This window comes from Heptranchias perlo, chromosome 24 (assembly GCF_035084215.1).
Source record: "Heptranchias perlo isolate sHepPer1 chromosome 24, sHepPer1.hap1, whole genome shotgun sequence".
Lineage (NCBI taxonomy): Eukaryota > Metazoa > Chordata > Chondrichthyes > Hexanchiformes > Hexanchidae > Heptranchias > Heptranchias perlo.
The window spans coordinates 49,651,993-49,669,004 of record NC_090348.1 but is presented as its reverse complement, the minus strand read 5'-3'; the positions used below and the strand labels follow the sequence as shown (position 1 = coordinate 49,669,004).

At 46.1% G+C, this 17,012-nt stretch overlaps 1 protein-coding gene across 1 annotated transcript in view; it reads left to right on the top strand.

The window, feature by feature from the left end:
• Window positions 1–17,012, top strand: part of LOC137341805 (uncharacterized) — a 70,631-nt gene that overhangs the window by 25,288 nt on the left and 28,331 nt on the right. The window contains exons 4-6 of the mRNA XM_068005307.1: window positions 1,874–1,991; window positions 6,922–7,390; window positions 12,112–12,246. Of these exons, the coding sequence (XP_067861408.1) occupies window positions 1,874–1,991; window positions 6,922–7,390; window positions 12,112–12,246 (722 nt within the window). The remainder of the gene's footprint in view (window positions 1–1,873; window positions 1,992–6,921; window positions 7,391–12,111; window positions 12,247–17,012) is intronic.

The window sequence follows — 17,012 nt, the reverse complement described above, 5'->3', positions numbered from 1 at the left end:
TCAAGGGCAGTCACTCTCACCTCACCTCTGGAATTCAGCTCTTTTGTCCATGTTTGGACCAAGGCTGTAATGAGGTCTGGAGCCGAGTGGTCCTGGCGGAACCCAAACTGAGCATCGGTGAGCAGGTTATTGGTGAGTAAGTGCCGCTTGATAGCACTGTCGATGACACCTTCCATCACTTTGCTGATGATTGAGAGTAGACTGATGGGGTGGTAATTGGCCGGATTGGATTTTTCCTGCTTTTTGTGGACAGGACATACCTGGGCAATTTTCCACATTGTCGGGTAGATGCCAGTGTTGTAGCTGTACTGGAACAGCTTGGCTAGAGGCGCAGCTAGTTCTGGAGCACAAGTCTTCAGCATTATAGCCAGGATGTTGTTGGGGCCCATAGCCTTTGCTGTATCCAGTGCACTCAGCCGTTTCTTGATATCACGTGGAGTGAATCAAATTGGCTGAAGACTGGTTTCTGTGATGGTGGGGATATCAGGAGGAGGCCGAGATGGATCATCCACTCGGCACTTCTGGCTGAAGATGGTTGCAAACGCTGGCAAATGTTCTGGCAAAACGGTTAAATAGGGAAGTGACGAGAATTTTAAACTAAGAAGGTCAGGGCGCTGGGAAAATGAAACCAACCAGGATCAATTAGTGGAGAAGGGAGAAATAGATAAAGATAATGTACGGAAAACAATTTAATAAGAGGGATATGGAGGAGAGGAATAAAATCAAATGGACTAGTTATAATCGGGGAAAAGACTGCAGTTAAGGTGGGGATAGCTTAGACACAAAAATCATGGGAAAAGAAGCAATGTTAAAAAAAAGCAAAAGAAGTTTAAAACGCATGTATTTGAGTGCACAGTGTGTGGGAAATCTACTAGGGGAACTGAATGAAGTATTTGACAGGGAGATCTACGATTAATAGAATTAACAGAAACCTGGCTGCAAACTGGCCAAGAATGGAAATTAACATATCGGGATATATTATATTTTGGAGGGATAGAAAAGATAAGAATGAAGCTGGAGGGCAGCATTGGTGAAAGAGGTAATACTTGCTATATGTAGGGATGGGACAGACTGAGTCCGTGTGGTTGCAGCTCAAGGATAAAAAGGGCTTGACCCATTATCCGGGAGTATTACAGAATTCCAAACTGTGGGGAGGAAATGAGAGAGTTAATCTGCAGTCAGTCTAGAGATGAGTAGGAATAACAAAATTATTGTTCTGGGAGATTTTAATTATCCGCGTAGCAATTGGGACAGAGAACGAGTAAATGGAGAATTGGGAATGGAATTGCTGCAATGTATACGGGACCCCTTCGTCCAGCAGCATGTTCGTCAGTGTACAGGGCCGGGGGTGTCACTGGATCTGGTTCTGAGCAATGAGATAGATCAGGTAGATGAGCTAAATGTGGCTGAGCACCTTGAGAGCAGTGAGCACAGTAAGATCCAAATAGAAAGGGAAAATGTTAGTACAAAAACTGGAGGAAAGCTGAGGGAATATGAGGGCATTTTTTTTAAACATCAAAAGGAACAGTAAAGTATTTTACAAGTATACCAGTAAAAAGAGAATTAAAAGCAAGGTGGGACCACTGTGAGGAGAGGACATTGAACATTAGATTGGATAGGTGGTTGAAGGAAAAGGTGGTTGAAGGGAGATGGGAACGAGGAGGCTAAATGTGATTAGAACTGTTTGCTTGCGTGGAGGGGAAACACCAGCATGGACTGGTTGGGCCGAATGGCCTGTGACTGTGTTGTAACTTCTGTGTCAGATCATGGCCAAAAGAATGAAGGGGGTTGTTAGGACACGGAACGCCCGACCAGAAACAGTGCTGCCACATTGCACGCTCTTGTGTTGACAGCTGAGCTGTGTATGTAACAGGTGCGGTGCAGAGCTTGCAGGTCGAGTGTCGGAATCTAGCTCAAGAGTGCCGAGCTCTACAGGACGAGAACAAACAGCTGAGGGAAAGACTGCAACATATGGAACAGCAGAGCCGCAGGTAGGAGAGCTCCACATCACGCGTGTACCAGCACACGGACATACAGGACATAAACATCATTCACACACTCACTCTCTCACACTCACTCTCTCAAACTCACACTCACATACTCACACACAATCTCATGCTCACATACTCACACACAATCACACTCACCCTCACGCTCACCACTCAAACACACTCACTCATACTCAATCACATTCACTCACAATCACACTCACACACACATTCAAACACACTCACTCATACACTCACTTGATCACACTCACTTAATCTCACACACTCACACACTCACACACATTCACAGACACACACACACACTCACACACATGCTCACACTCACTCACTTACATTCACACATTCACACTCTCACGCACACACACTCTCACTCACACACACATTCACTCACTCATATTTACACACACACTCATTCACTCACACTCACACACTCACTCACACACTCACTCACACATACACTTTCACTCACACATTCATGCATACTCACACACATATTCACACACTCACACACACTCACTCACCCACATTCACTCACAGTCATACACTCACACTGACTCACACACATTCACGCTCACACACACTCCTCCCTCACCTCACTCACTCACTCATTCACACTCACTTATACACACACTCACTCACTCATACAGACTTATACTCACTCAAACTCACTCGTACTCACTCACTCACATCCATATACACATACTCTCACGCACAAACACACTCACACACTCGTATATGCACATACTCATCCACATGCAGACACTCGTGCATATACACACACACAAGCATCCATATACAACACACGTCACACATGTACACACACACTCATAAACAAACACTCATGTATACAATTGACATCACCTTGGTTAACAAAATCATCCAAGACGATTCTCTGTAAAGTGTTTGCAGTGAGGGGCTGATTACTGTGGGAGATGAAGGGATGCTGTGGGCTAATCCCAGAGAGCAGCAGATTTCCTCGGGGAAGGACAGGTTTATTCCAGTGTGGGGGAAGGGCTAGGTTTCCTCGGGGGGTGGGGGGGGTGGTGAGAGAGTATGGGGGGATGGGGTTGAGTGGCACATGGGGTTAATTCCCGTGAGGAGTATGTTTCCTTGGGGGAGGAATGAGTTGATCCCAGTGAGGGGGCAGGTTCCCTCTCTCAAAGCTTTACAAACCTCAACGCCTTGTTGCCGGTTAAAGAATTAATTACTTTTCGAGAACGCACACTTGTGGTTTATACTGTTATTGAATTGCACAGAGAGCAGAACATTTATTTGTGTGTTGTATATCTGCGTTACACACTGTATATCTGCATGACTGTATATCTGTATTACACTGTATATCCATGTTACACTATGTCTGGATTACACACTGTATATCTGTATTACTGTATATCTGTTACATACTGTACATCTGTGTATATTACACACTGCAGATCTGCGTTGCACACTATATCTGCGTTACACACTGTACACCTGTATGTATTACACACTGCATATCTGTGTTACACACTATATCTGCATTACACACTGCACATCTGTGGGTATTACTGAGTAAGGAAGTCTTACTAAATTGACAGGACTTTGGTGAGACCTCACCTGGAGTACTGTGTACAGTTTTACAGTTTTGGTCTCCTTATCTAAGGAAGGATAGACTTGCCTTAGAGGCAGTGCAACGAAGGTTCACTAGATTGATTCCTGGGATGAGAGGGTTGTCACATGAGGAGAGATTGTGTAGAATGGGCCTATACTCTCTGGAGTTTAGAAGAATGAGAGGTGATCTCATTGAAACATATAAGATTCTGAGGGGGCTTGACAGGGTAGTTGCTGAGAGGTTGTTTCCCCTGGTTGGAGAGTCTAGAACTAGGGGGCATAGTCTCAGGATAAGGGGTTGGCCATTTAAGACTGAGATGAGGAGGAATTTCTTCACGCAGAGGGTTGTGAATATTTAGAATTCTCTACCCCAGAGGGCTGTGGATGCTCAGTCGTTGAGTATATTCAAGGCTGAGATCGATAGATTTTCCTGCTCCTATTTCTTATATTTTTATGTTCTTACACATTGTTTACCTGCATTACACATTATATCTGTTTGCATTACACACTATATCTGTTTGCATTACACACTATATATCTGTATTACACACTGTATATATGTGTATTGCAAACTGTATAACCATATTATACACTTTTTCTGTGTATTACAGACTATCTCTATATGATGCACTGTATATCCATATTACACATTGTATATCAACAACAACAACTACAACAACTTGCATTTATATAGCACCTTTAAAGTAGTAAAACGTCCCAAGGTGCTTCACAAGAGCGATTATCAAACAAATAAGGGAATATTAGGACAGGTGACCAAAAACTTGGTCAAAGAGGTAGGTTTTAACTCGCGTCTTAAAGGAGGAGAGAGAGGTAGAGAGGCGGAGAGGTCAGGGAGGAAATTACAGAACTACAAGCTGTATATCCATAAAACTCACACTATATCTGTGTATCCATATTATGCACAGTTTATCAGTGTATTACAAGCTATATATCTGTATTATGTAGCGTATATCCATATTACACACTGTATATCTGTATTGCAGACTATATTCATGTTACATACTGTAGATCCATATGATATGCTGTATATCTATTACAGACTATATCCTTATTACACACTATATCCATGCTTCATACTGTATATATCTTTATTAATCCATATTAATGACTTAGATGAAGGGACCGAGTGTAATGTATCCAAGTTTGCTGACGATACAAAGCTAGGTGGGAAAATAAGCTGTGATGAGGACACAAAGAGTCTGCAAAGGGATATAGACAAGTTAGGTGAGTGGGCAAGAAGGTGGCAGATGGAGTATAATGTGGGGAAATGTGAGGTTATTCACTTTGGTAGGAAGAATAGAAAAACAGAATATTTTTTAAATGGTGAGAAACTATTAAATGTTGGTGTTCAGAGGGATTTAGGTGTCCCTGTACAAGAAGCACAGAAAATTAATGTGCAGGTACAGCAAGCAATTAGGAAGGCAAATGGTATGTTGTCCTTTATTGCAAGGGGGTTGGAATACAAGAGTAAAGAAGTTCTGCTGCAATTGTACAGGGCTTTGGTGAGACCACACCTGGAGTACTGTGTACAGTTTTGGTCTCCTTACCGAAGGAGGGATATACTTGCCTTAGAGGCGGTGCAACGAAGGTTCACCAGATTGATTCCTGGGATGAGAGGGTTATCCTATGAAGAGAGATTGTGTAGAATGGGCCCACACTCTCTGGAGTTTAGAAGAATGAGAGGTGATCTCATTGAAACATATAAGATTCTGAGGGGGCTTGACAGGGTAGATGCTGAGAGGCTGTTTCCCCCTGGCTGGAGAGTCTAGAACTAGGGGGCATAGTCTCAGGATAAGGGGTCGGCCATTTAAGACTGAGATGAGGAGAAATTTCTTCACTCAGAGGGTTGTGAATCTTTGGAATTCTCTACCCCAGAGGGCTGTGGATGCTGAGTCATTGAGTATATTCAAGGCTGAGATCGATAGATTTTTGGATTCTAGGGGAATGAAGAGATATGGGGATCGGGCGGGAAAGTGGAGTTGAGGTTGAAGATAAGCCATGATCTGATTGAATGGTGGAGCAGGCTCGAGGGCCGAATGGCCTAATCCTGCTCCTATTTCTTATGTTCTTATCTTACGTTCTTATATTCAAAGTATACACTGTATATCCTTGTTGCATAGTGTATATCCATATTACACACTGTATATCCGTGTTACATACTGTATATCCATATTACTCACTGTATATCTGTGTATTACAGACTATATCCATATTGCACACTGTATATCCATATTGCACACTGTATATCCATATTACACACTGTATATCTGTATTACAGACTATATCCCTATTACACACTATATCCACATTACACACTGTATATCTGTGTATTACAGACTATATCCATATTGCACACTATATCTGTGTATTACAGACTGTATTCATATTACATACTGTATATCTGTATTACAGCCTATATCCATATTACACACTGTATATTCATGTTACACACTGTATATCTGCATATGTGTTTATCCATAAATGTTCAGAATATCAGTGGGTCAGTGATATACATATTACCTGTAGGATGATGACGTGATTTTATGTTGCACTGTTGAAGGTGGGGTCTTTCAGATGAGACGTTATACCACCATCTGCCCTCTCAGGTGGATTTGAAAGATCCCATGGCACTATTTGAAGAAGAGCCAGGGAGTTCTCCCCGGTGTTCTGGGGCCAATATTTATCTCTCAACCATCATTACGAAATCAGATTATCTGGTCATTTATCTCATTGCTGCTTGTGGGATCTTGCTGTGCGCAAATTGACTGCCGTGTTTCCTACTTTACAACAGTGACTACACTTCAAAAGTGCTTCATTGGCTGTAAAGCATTTTGGGAGGTTCTGAGGCCATGAAAGGTGCTGTATTAATGCAAGTTCTTTCTTTATTTCATTCTTTCTTACCTTACCTGGGAGTGTTTGATGAGACAATAGGGAGAGCTTTACTCTAAACCATGCTGTACCTGCCCTGGGAATGTTTGATGGGACAGTGTAGAGGGAGCTTTACTCTGTATCTAACCCTGTACCTGCCCTGGGAGTGTTTGATGGGACAGTGTAGAGGGAGCTTTACTCTGTATCTAACCCTGTACCTGCCCTGGGAGTGTTTGATGGGACAGTGTAGAGGGAGCTTTACTCTGTATCTAACCCTGTACCTGCCCTGGGAGTGTTTGATGGGACAGTGTGGCCTCGTAGATTCATGGTCACTTTAGGTCACTCATTTTTAAAGGGCTCAGAAGGTCCTTGAGGGGTTGAAGAGACGCAGATTGTTCAGATTCCCGTCCCTTTTCTTATTTAATTTCTATAGGTCAGATGAAGAATTTAAAGCAGCAGCTGTGGGACTGGAAAGCCGACATCAGCAGCATGATGCAGAGGGCTGCAGATCAGCCCCGAGCCTGCCCAGTAAAGCGAGCAGCAAAGGACCAAGGCAAGCTGTCCTAAGGTGGCAGGAGGCCCCAAGCCCAGCTCAGATGGAGCAACTGTGGAAAGATCAGGAGAATGAAGCACTGAAATCGTGTGATAAAATAACCCCAAGTGACCAAGCCTTTCCAGGGGAGCAGCATGGAGACGGGAGGATAGTCAGAGGAAAGAATATCACTGAGGATGGGAGCCGGGGAGATGCAGTGACATCCAACCAGAAGGAGCAAGAGGTGGAAAGCACCACGCTTGGACCGAGAGGCCCAAAGAAGCACGAAGAGAGAGGTCTGATTGATGAATTAGGCCTGAGTCACAGACTGCTACAGGCGGAAGAGAAAGCCCTGTCCGTACAACACCAGGTAACAGCAACACGGGACTCAGAAACAACAGTTAGTAAATGGTCTCCAATTATACACACAGAGCCCAGGTGTATCAGTGAGTGATGGGGTTCCTGTCCCCTGTCCAGGTGTATCAGTGAATGATGGGGTTCCTGTCCCCTGTCCAGGTGTATCGGTGAATGATGGGGTTCCTGTCCCCTGTCCAGGTGTATCAGTGAATGATGGGGTTCCTGTCCCCTGTCCAGGTGTATCGGTGAATGATGGGGTTCCTGTCCCCTGTCCAGGTGTATCAGTGAATGATGGGGTTCCTGTCCCCTGTCCAGGTGTATCGGTGAGTGATGGGGTTCCTGTCCCCTGTCCAGGTGTATCAGTGAATGATGGGGTTCCTGTCCCCTGTCCAGGTGTATCAGTGAATGATGGGGTTCCTGTCCCCTGTCCAGGTGTATCAGTGAATGATGGGGTTTCTGTCCCCTGTCCAGGTGTATCAGTGAATGATGGGGTTCCTGTCCCCTGTCCAGGTGTATCGGTGAATGATGGGGTTCCTGTCCCCTGTCCAGGTGTATCAGTGAATGATGGGGTTCCTGTCCCCTGTCCAGGTGTATCAGTGAATGATGGGGTTCCTGTCCCCTGTCCAGGTGTATCAGTGAATGATGGGGTTCCTGTCCCCTGTCCAGGTGTATCGGTGAGTGATGGGGTTCCTGTCCCCTGTCCAGGTGTATCGGTGAATGATGGGGTTCCTGTCCCCTGTCCAGGTGTATCAGTGAATGATGGGGTTCCTGTCCCCTGTCCAGGTGTATCAGTGAATGATGGGGTTCCTGTCCCCTGTCCAGGTGTATCAGTGAATGATGGGGTTCCTGTCCCCTGTCCAGGTGTATCGGTGAGTGATGGGGTTCCTGTCCCCTGTCCAGGTGTATCAGTGAATGATGGGGTTCCTGTCCCCTGTCCAGGTGTATCAGTGAATGATGGGGTTCCTGTCCCCTGTCCAGGTGTATCGGTGAATGATGGGGTTCCTGTCCCCTGTCCAGGTGTATCGGTGAATGATGGGGTTCCTGTCCCCTGTCCAGGTGTATCGGTGAATGATGGGGTTCCTGTCCCCTGTCCAGGTGTATCAGTGAATGATGGGGTTCCTGTCCCCTGTCCAGGTGTATCAGTGAATGATGGGGTTCCTGTCCCCTGTCCAGGTGTATCGGTGAATGATGGGGTTCCTGTCCCCTGTCCAGGTGTATCGGTGAATGATGGGGTTCCTGTCCCCTGTCCAGGTGTATCGGTGAATGATGGGGTTCCTGTCCCCTGTCCAGGTGTATCGGTGAATGATGGAGTTCCTGCCTGTCGATGCGCCATTACTTCACTATAAAACACTTGCTGGTTCTGCTTTTATTCGTGCTTTCAGTTAACGTCACCCCTTTAAATAACAGTCGCACTGGATATCTCAGTTCCACTTGACCAAGTGAGCTCCCAGCTGGAGCTACAATCCAAGGAGGAGCTCATCGTCCTTTTGAGGTTAGGGCAAAGCGCAGAAGATGTGGTGTGGTGACTGACTGTGCACAGATTGAAAGTCCACTGCACACTATTCCCACTCAAACATGGTGGGATTTGGAGAACCTAGGACAGAGATAGAACAGGAGTAAAAATTCTCAATTGGGGAAAAGCCAATTTTACTAAGCTGAGAAGTAATTTAGCAAAAGTAGACTGGAAACAGCTACTTTTTTTTAAACCGTTCATGGGATGTGGGCATCGCTGGCGAGGCCGGCATTTATTGCCCATCCCTAATTGCCCTCGAGAAGGTGGTGGTGAGCTGCCTTCTAGAACCGCTGCAGTCCGTGTGGTGAAGGTTCTCCCACAGTGCTGTTAGGAAGGGAGTTCCAGGATTTTGACCCAGCGACGATGAAGGAACGGCGATATATTTCCAAGTCGGGATGGTGTGTGACTTGGAGGGGAACGTGCAGGTGGTGTTGTTCCCATGTACCTGCTGCTCTTGTCCTTCTAGGTGGTAGAGGTTGTGGGTTTGGGAGGTTCTGCCGAAGAAGCCTTGGCGAGTTGCTGCAGTGCATCCTGTGGATGGTGCACACTGCAGCCACAGTGCGCCGGTGGTGAAGGGAGTGAATGGTTAGGGTGGTGGATGGGGTGCCAATCAAGCGGGCTGCTTTGTCCTGGATGGTGTTGAGCTTCTTGAGTGTTGTTGGAGCTGCACTCATCCAGGCAAGTGGAGAGTATTCCATCACACTCCTGACTTGTGCCTTGTAGATGGTGGAAAGGCTTTGGGGAGTCAGGAGGTGAGTCACTCGCCGCAGAATACCCTGCTCTCGTAGCCACAGTATTTATGTGGCTGGTCCAGTTAAGTTTCTGGTCAATGGTGACCCCCAGGATGTTGATGGTGGAGGATTTGGCGATGGTAATACCGTTGAATGTCAAGGGGAGGTGGTTAGACTCTCTCTTGTTGGAGATGGTCATTGCCTGGCACTTGTCTGGCGCGAATGTTACTTGCCACTTATCAGCCAGTATTGAAGGTAAATCAGTGTTAGAGCAGAGGAAGGCATTCAAGGGGGAGATTCAAGGGGTTCCCACAAAGAAAAAGGGTGGGACGGACAAATCTAGAGCCCCCTGGATGACAAGGAGCGTAGAGGGTAAGTTCAGGCAAAAAAGGGAAGCTTATGTCAGACACCAAGAGCTCAATACTGCAGAAAGTCTAGAGGAGTATAGAAAGTGCAGGGGTGAAATTAAAAAGGAAATTAGGAAAGCAAAGAGAGGGCATGAAAAAATACTGGCAAGTAAAATTAAGGAAAACCCAAAAATGTTTTATAAATAAATAAAGAGCAAGAGGATAACTAAGGAAAGAGTAGGGCCTATTAGAGACCAAAAAGGTAACCTATGTGTGGAGGTGGAAGATGTGGGAATGGTTCTTAATGAATACTTTGTGCCTGTCTTCACAAAAGAGGGGGACAATGCAGAGACTGTAGTTAAGGAGGAGGAGTGTGAAATATTGGATGGGATAAACATAGTGAGAGAGGAAGTATTAAGGGGTTTAACATCTTTGAAAGTAGATAAATCGCCAGGCCCGGATGAAATGTATCCCAGGCTGTTAAGAGAAGCAAGGAAGGAAATAGCGGAGGCTCTGACCATCATTTTCTGATCCTCCCTGGCTACAGGCGTGGTGCCGGAGGATTGGAGGACTGCTAACGTTGTACCATTGTTTAAAAAGGGAGAAAGAGATAGACCGAGTAATTACAGGCCAGTCAGTCTAACCTCGGTGGTGAGCAAATTATTGGAATCGATTCTGAGGGACAGCATAAATCGTCATTTAGAAAGGCACGGGTTAATCAAGGACAGAGGGCATGGATTTGTTATGGGAAGGTCGTGTCTGACTAACTTGATTGAATTTTTTGAGCAGGTAACAAGGAGGGTCGATGAGGGTAGCACGTTTGATGTAGTGTACATGGATTTTAGCAAGGCTTTTGACAAGGTCCCACATGGCAGACTGGTCAAAAAAGTAAAAGCCCATGGGATCCAAGGGAAAGTGGCAAGTTGGATCCAAAATTGGCTGAGTGGCAGGAAGCAAAGGGTAATGGTTGACAGGTGTTTTTTCGACTGGAAGGCTGTTTCCAGTGGGGTTCTGCAGGGCTCAGTACTAGGTCCCTTGCTTTTTGTGATATATATTAATGATTTGGACTTGAATGTGGGGGGCTTGATTAAGAAGTTTGCAGATGATACACAAATTGGCCGTGTGGTTGATAGTGAGGAGGAAAGCTGTAGACTGCAGGAAGATATCAATGGACTGGTCAGGTGGGCAGAAAAGTGGCAAATGGAATTCAATCCAGAGAAGTGTGAGGTTATGCATTTGGGGAGAGCAAACAAGGCAAGGGAATACACAATAAATGGGAGGATACTGAGAGGTGTAGAGGAACAAAGGAACCTTGGAGAGCATGTCCACAGATCCCTGAAGGTAGCAGGACAGGTAGATAAGGTGGTTAAAAAGGCATATGGAATACTTTCCTTTATTAGCCGAGGCATAGAATATAAGAGAGCAGGGAGTTTATACTGGAACTGTATAAAACATTGGTTTGGCCACAGCTTGAGTACTGTTCTGGTCACCACATTACAGGAAAGATGTGATTGCACTCGAGAGGGTACAGAGGAGATTTACGAGGATGTTGCCAGGGCTGGAGAATTTTAGCTATGAGGAAAGATTGGATAGATTTGGGTTGTTCTTTTGGAGCAAAGGAGGCTGAGGGGAGATTTTAATTGAGGTTTATAAAATTATGACAGGACTAGATAGAGTGGATAGGGAGGAGCTATTTCCCTTAGCAGAGGGGTCAGTGACCAGGGGGCATAGATTTAAAGTAATTGGTGGAAGGATTCGAGGAAGTAGAAGGAGCTGAGGAGGAATATTTTCACCCAGAGGGTGATGGGGGTCTGGAACTCACTGCCTGAAAGGGTGGTAGAGGCAGAAACCCTCAACTCATTTAAAAAGTACCTGGATGTGCACCTGAAGTGCTGTAACCTACAGGGCTACGGAGCAAGTGCTGGAAAGTGGGATTAAGCTGGATAGCTCTTTTTCAGCCGGCATGGACACAATGGGCCGAATAGCCTCCTTCTGTGCCGTAATTTTTTATGATTCTACCTTAGTGTGTTTGTATAAGGATGGATTTCTCTGTTGTCTTACGTAGGACCCAGAGCCAAACACCATGTTGATGAGGTGCCAGTCACTAACAGGAGACTCTTTGTGTTGTGTGTTGTGTGCCCAGTGTGAAGGATTGATCAGTGAGCTCAGAGCATTAGAGGAGAGATACAGGACCAGCCAACGGGCACGCACAGAGCTGGAAATGCAACTCAAGCAGTACAAGGAGGAAATCCACAAGCTGAAAGGGGCATCTTGTCAGGTAAGGTGATGAGAGGTAAAGCAAGAGGCTGAAGATGGGTATAGAAGGGTACAATAAAGTACAGTAACCCCTTACCACACCTACCCATCCTCATCATCCGCACAGCCAGCCACTGGTAAAATGGCTGAATTCCTGCCAGTAACACTTCACCTACAGTTAACAGAAATGTGAGGCAGAGGAAGGAAGCATGATCCACACAAGGTGTAAGGAGCGAAGGGAGTCTGCACCATTCAACAATTAATAGGACAATTACTGGCTGCATATAGTGATAACACTATTCCCGTCCAGAATGGAGATGATTGAGTAATTTTCCCGTCAATCACACCCGGAGACCACACTGCTGGAAGTGGCTGGGATTGATTTTACGTTTAATTTCTGTTTGCTGCACTTCATACAGTCTCTTTGTAAATAGACTTTTTTGCTTTGCTGTCTGCTGTGAGTCCTGCCGTAAGTCCCACCCGCACCTCCATCTCATTGGCTGACACAATGGTGTCAATATTCACTCCTCAATTGATAAACTTTCTGTTAATTCTTCAGTAAACTAGTGACACATATTGGCACATAGCAGTGTGAGCATTCCTGCGGTCTTCCAGTCATGGTGTGACTAGCTGTGAGCTGTGTCTGCCCTGTGGTGGGTCACCGTTGTGTTAAGGAATTACACTGGGTTAGGGTTAGGGATCTTACTGGGTATTGACTGATCTTACAGTGGGTATTGACTGATCTTACACTGGGTATTGAGACCTTACACTGGATATTGACTGATCTTACGCTGGATATTGACTGATCTTACACTGGATATTGACTGATCTTACACTGGGTATTGACTGATCTTACGCTGGATATTGACTGATCTTACACTGGTCATTGATTGATCTTACACTGGGTATTGATTGATCTTACACTGGGTATTGACTGATCTTACACTGGGTATTGACACATCATACACTGGGTATTAGAGTTTTTTTTTAAATTCGTTCACGGGATGTGGGCGTCGCTGGCAAGGCCGGCATTTATTGCCCATCCCTAATTGCCCTTGAGAAGGTGGTGGTGAGCCGCCTTCTTGAACCGCTGCAGTCCGTGTGGTGACGGTTCTGCCACAGTGCTGTTAGGAAGGGAGTTCCAGGATTTTGACCCAGCGACAATGAAGGAACGGCGATATATTTCCAAGTCGGGATGGTGTGTGACTTGGAGGGGAACGTGCAGGTGGTGTTGTTCCCATGTGCCTGCTGCCCTTGTCCTTCTAGGTGGTAGAGGTCGCGGGTTTGGGAGGTGCTGTCGAAGAAGCCTTGGCGAGTTGCTGCAGTGCATCCTGTGGATGGTGCACACTGCAGCCACAGTGCGCCGGTGGTGAAGGGAGTGAATGTTTAGGGTGGTGGATGGGGTGCCAATCAAGCGGGCTGCTTTATCTTGGATGCTGTTGAGCTTCTTGAGTGTTGTTGGAGCTGCACTCATCCAGGCAAGTGGAGAGTATTCCATCACACTCCTGACTTGTGCCTTGTAGATGGTGGAAAGGCTTTGGGGAGTCAGGAGGTGAGTCACTCGCCGCAGAATACCCAGCCTCTGACCTGCTCTCGTAGCCACAGTATTTATATGGCTGGTCCAGTTAAGTTTCTGGTCAATGGTGACCCCCAGGATGTTGATGGTGGGGGATTCGGCGATGGTAATGCCGTTGAATGTCAAGGGGAGGTGGTTAGACTCTCTCTTGTTGGAGATGGTCATTGCCTGGCACTTATCTGGCGCGAATGTTACTTGCCACTTATCAGCCCAAGCCTGGATGTTGTCCAGGTCTTGCTGCATGCGGGCTCGGACTGCTTCATTATCTGAGGGGTTGCGAATGGAACTGAACACTGTGCAGTCATCAGCGAACATCCCCATTTCTGACCTTATGATGGAGGGAAGGTCATTGATGAAGCAGCTGAAGATGGTTGGGCCTAGGACACTGCCCTGAGGAACTCCTGCAGCAATGCCCTGGGGCTGAGATGCTTGGCCTCCAACAACCACTACCATCTTCCTTTGTGCTTGGTATGACTCCAGCCACTGGAGAGTTTTCCCCCTGATTCCCATTGACTTCAATTTTACTAGGGCTCCTTGGTGCCACACTCGGTCAAATGCTGCCTTGATGTCAAGGGCAGTCACTCTCACCTCACCTCTGGAATTCAGCTCTTTTGTCCATGTTTGGATCAATGCTGTAATGAGGTCTGGAGCCGAGTGGTCCTGGCGGAACCCAAACTGAGCATCGGTGAGCAGGTTATTGGTGAGTAAGTGCCGCTTGATAGCACTGTCGACGACACCTTCCATCACTTTGCTGATGATTGAGAGTAGACTGATGGGGCGGTAATTGGCCGGATTGGATTTGTCCTGCTTTTTGTGGACAGGACATACCTGGGCAATTTTCCACATTGTCGGGTGGATGCCAGTGTTGTAGCTGTACTGGAACAGCTTGGCTAGAGGCGCAGCTAGTTCTGGAGCACAAGTCTTCAGCACTACAGCTGGGATGTTGTCGGGGCCCATAGCCTTTGCTGTATCCAGTGCACTCAGCCGTTTCTTGATATCACGTGGAGTGAATCGAATTGGCCGAAGACTGGCTTCCGTGATGGTGGGGATATCGGGAGGAGGCTGAGATGGATTATCCACTCGGCACTTCTGGCTGAAGATGGTTGCAAACGCTTCAGCCTTGTCTTTTGCACTCACGTGCCGGACTCCGCCATCATTGAGAATGGGGATGTTTGCAGAGCCTCCTCCTCCCGTTAGTTGTTTAATTGTCCACCACCATTCACGACTGGATGTGGCAGGACTGCAGAGCTTTGATCTGATCCGTTGGTTGTGGAATCGCTTAGCTCTGTCTATAGCATGTTGCTTCTGCTGTTTAGCATGCATATAGTCCTGAGTTGTAGCTTCACCACGTTGGCACCTCATTTTTAGGTACGCCTGGTGCTGCTCCTGGCATGCTCTTCTGCACTCCTCATTGAACCAGGGTTGATCCCCTGGCTTGTTGGTAATGGTAGAGTGAGGAATATGCCGGGCCATGAGGTTACAGATTGTGCTGGAATACAATTCTGCTGCTGCTGATGGCCCACAGCGCCTCATGGATGCCCAGTTTTGAGCTGCTAGATCTGTTCTGAATCTATCCCATTTAGCACGATGGTAGTGCCACACAACACGTTGGATGGTGTCCTCAGTGCGAAGACGGGATTTCATCTCCACGAGGACTGTGCGGTGGTCACTCCTACCAATACTGTCATGGACAGATGCATTTGCGACAGGTAGATTGGTGAGGACGAGGTCAAGTAAGTTTTTCCCTCGTGTTGGTTCGCTCACCACCTGCCGCAGGCCCAGTCTAGCAGCTATGTCCTTCAGGACTCGGCCAGCTCGGTCATAGAGTCATAGAGTTATAGAGTTATACAGCACGGATCGAGGCCCTTCGGCCCATCGTGTCCACGCCGGCCATCAGCCCTGTCTACTCTAATCCCATATTGACACGTTACACTGGATATTGACACCTTACAATGGATATTGACGGATCTTACACTGGGTATTGACTGATCTTACACTGGGTATTGACTGATCTTACACTGCGTATTGATTGATCATACACTGGGTATTGACTGATCTTACACTGGATATTGACTGATTTTACACTGGGTATTGACACGTTACACTGGATATTGACAGCTTACAATGGGTATTGACTGATTTCACACTGGGTATTGACTGATCTTACACTGAATATTGATTGATCTTACACTGGGTATTGATTGATCTTACACTGGGTATTGACGGATCTTACACTGGGTATTGACTGATCTTACACTGGGTATTGATTGATCTTACACGGGGTATTGATGGATCTTACAATGGGTATTGATTGATCTTACACGGGGTATTGATGGATCTTTCACTGGATATTGACTGATCTCACACTGGGCATTGACTGATCTTAAGCTGGGCATTGACTGATCTTACACTGGAAATTGACGGATCTTGCACTGTGTATTGACTGATCTTACACTGCATATTGATGAATCTTTCACTGGATATTGACTGATCTCACACTGGGCATTGACTGATCTTAAGCTGGGCATTGAGTGATCTTACACTGAAAATTGACGGATCTTATACTGGGTATTGATTGATCTTACACTGGGTATTGACTGATCTTACACTGGGTTTTGACAGATCTTACACTGGATATTGACTGATCTTACACTGGGGTATTGATGGATCTTAGACTGGGCATTGACTGATCTTACACTGTGTATTTATTGATCTTACACGGGGTATTGATGGATCTTACAATTGGTACTGACTGATCTTACACTGGGTATTGATGGATCTTACACTGGGTATAGACTGATCTTACACTGGGGTATTGATGGATCTTACACTGGGTATTGACTGATCTTACACTGGGTATTGACTGATCTTGCACTGGGTATTGACTGATCTTACACTGGGGTATTGATGGATCTTACACTGGGGTATTGATGGATCTTACACTGGGTATTGACTGATCTTACACTGGGTATTGACTGATCTTGCCCTGGGTATTGATTGATCTTACACTGGGGTATTGATGGATCTTACGCTGGGTATTGACGGAACTTACACTGGGTATTGATTGATCTTACACTGGGTATTGACTGATCTTACACTGGGATATTGATGGATCTTACACTGGGGTATTGATGGATCTTACACTGGGGTATTGATGGATCTTACACTGGGTATTGACTGATCTTACACTGGATATTGACTGATCTTGCACT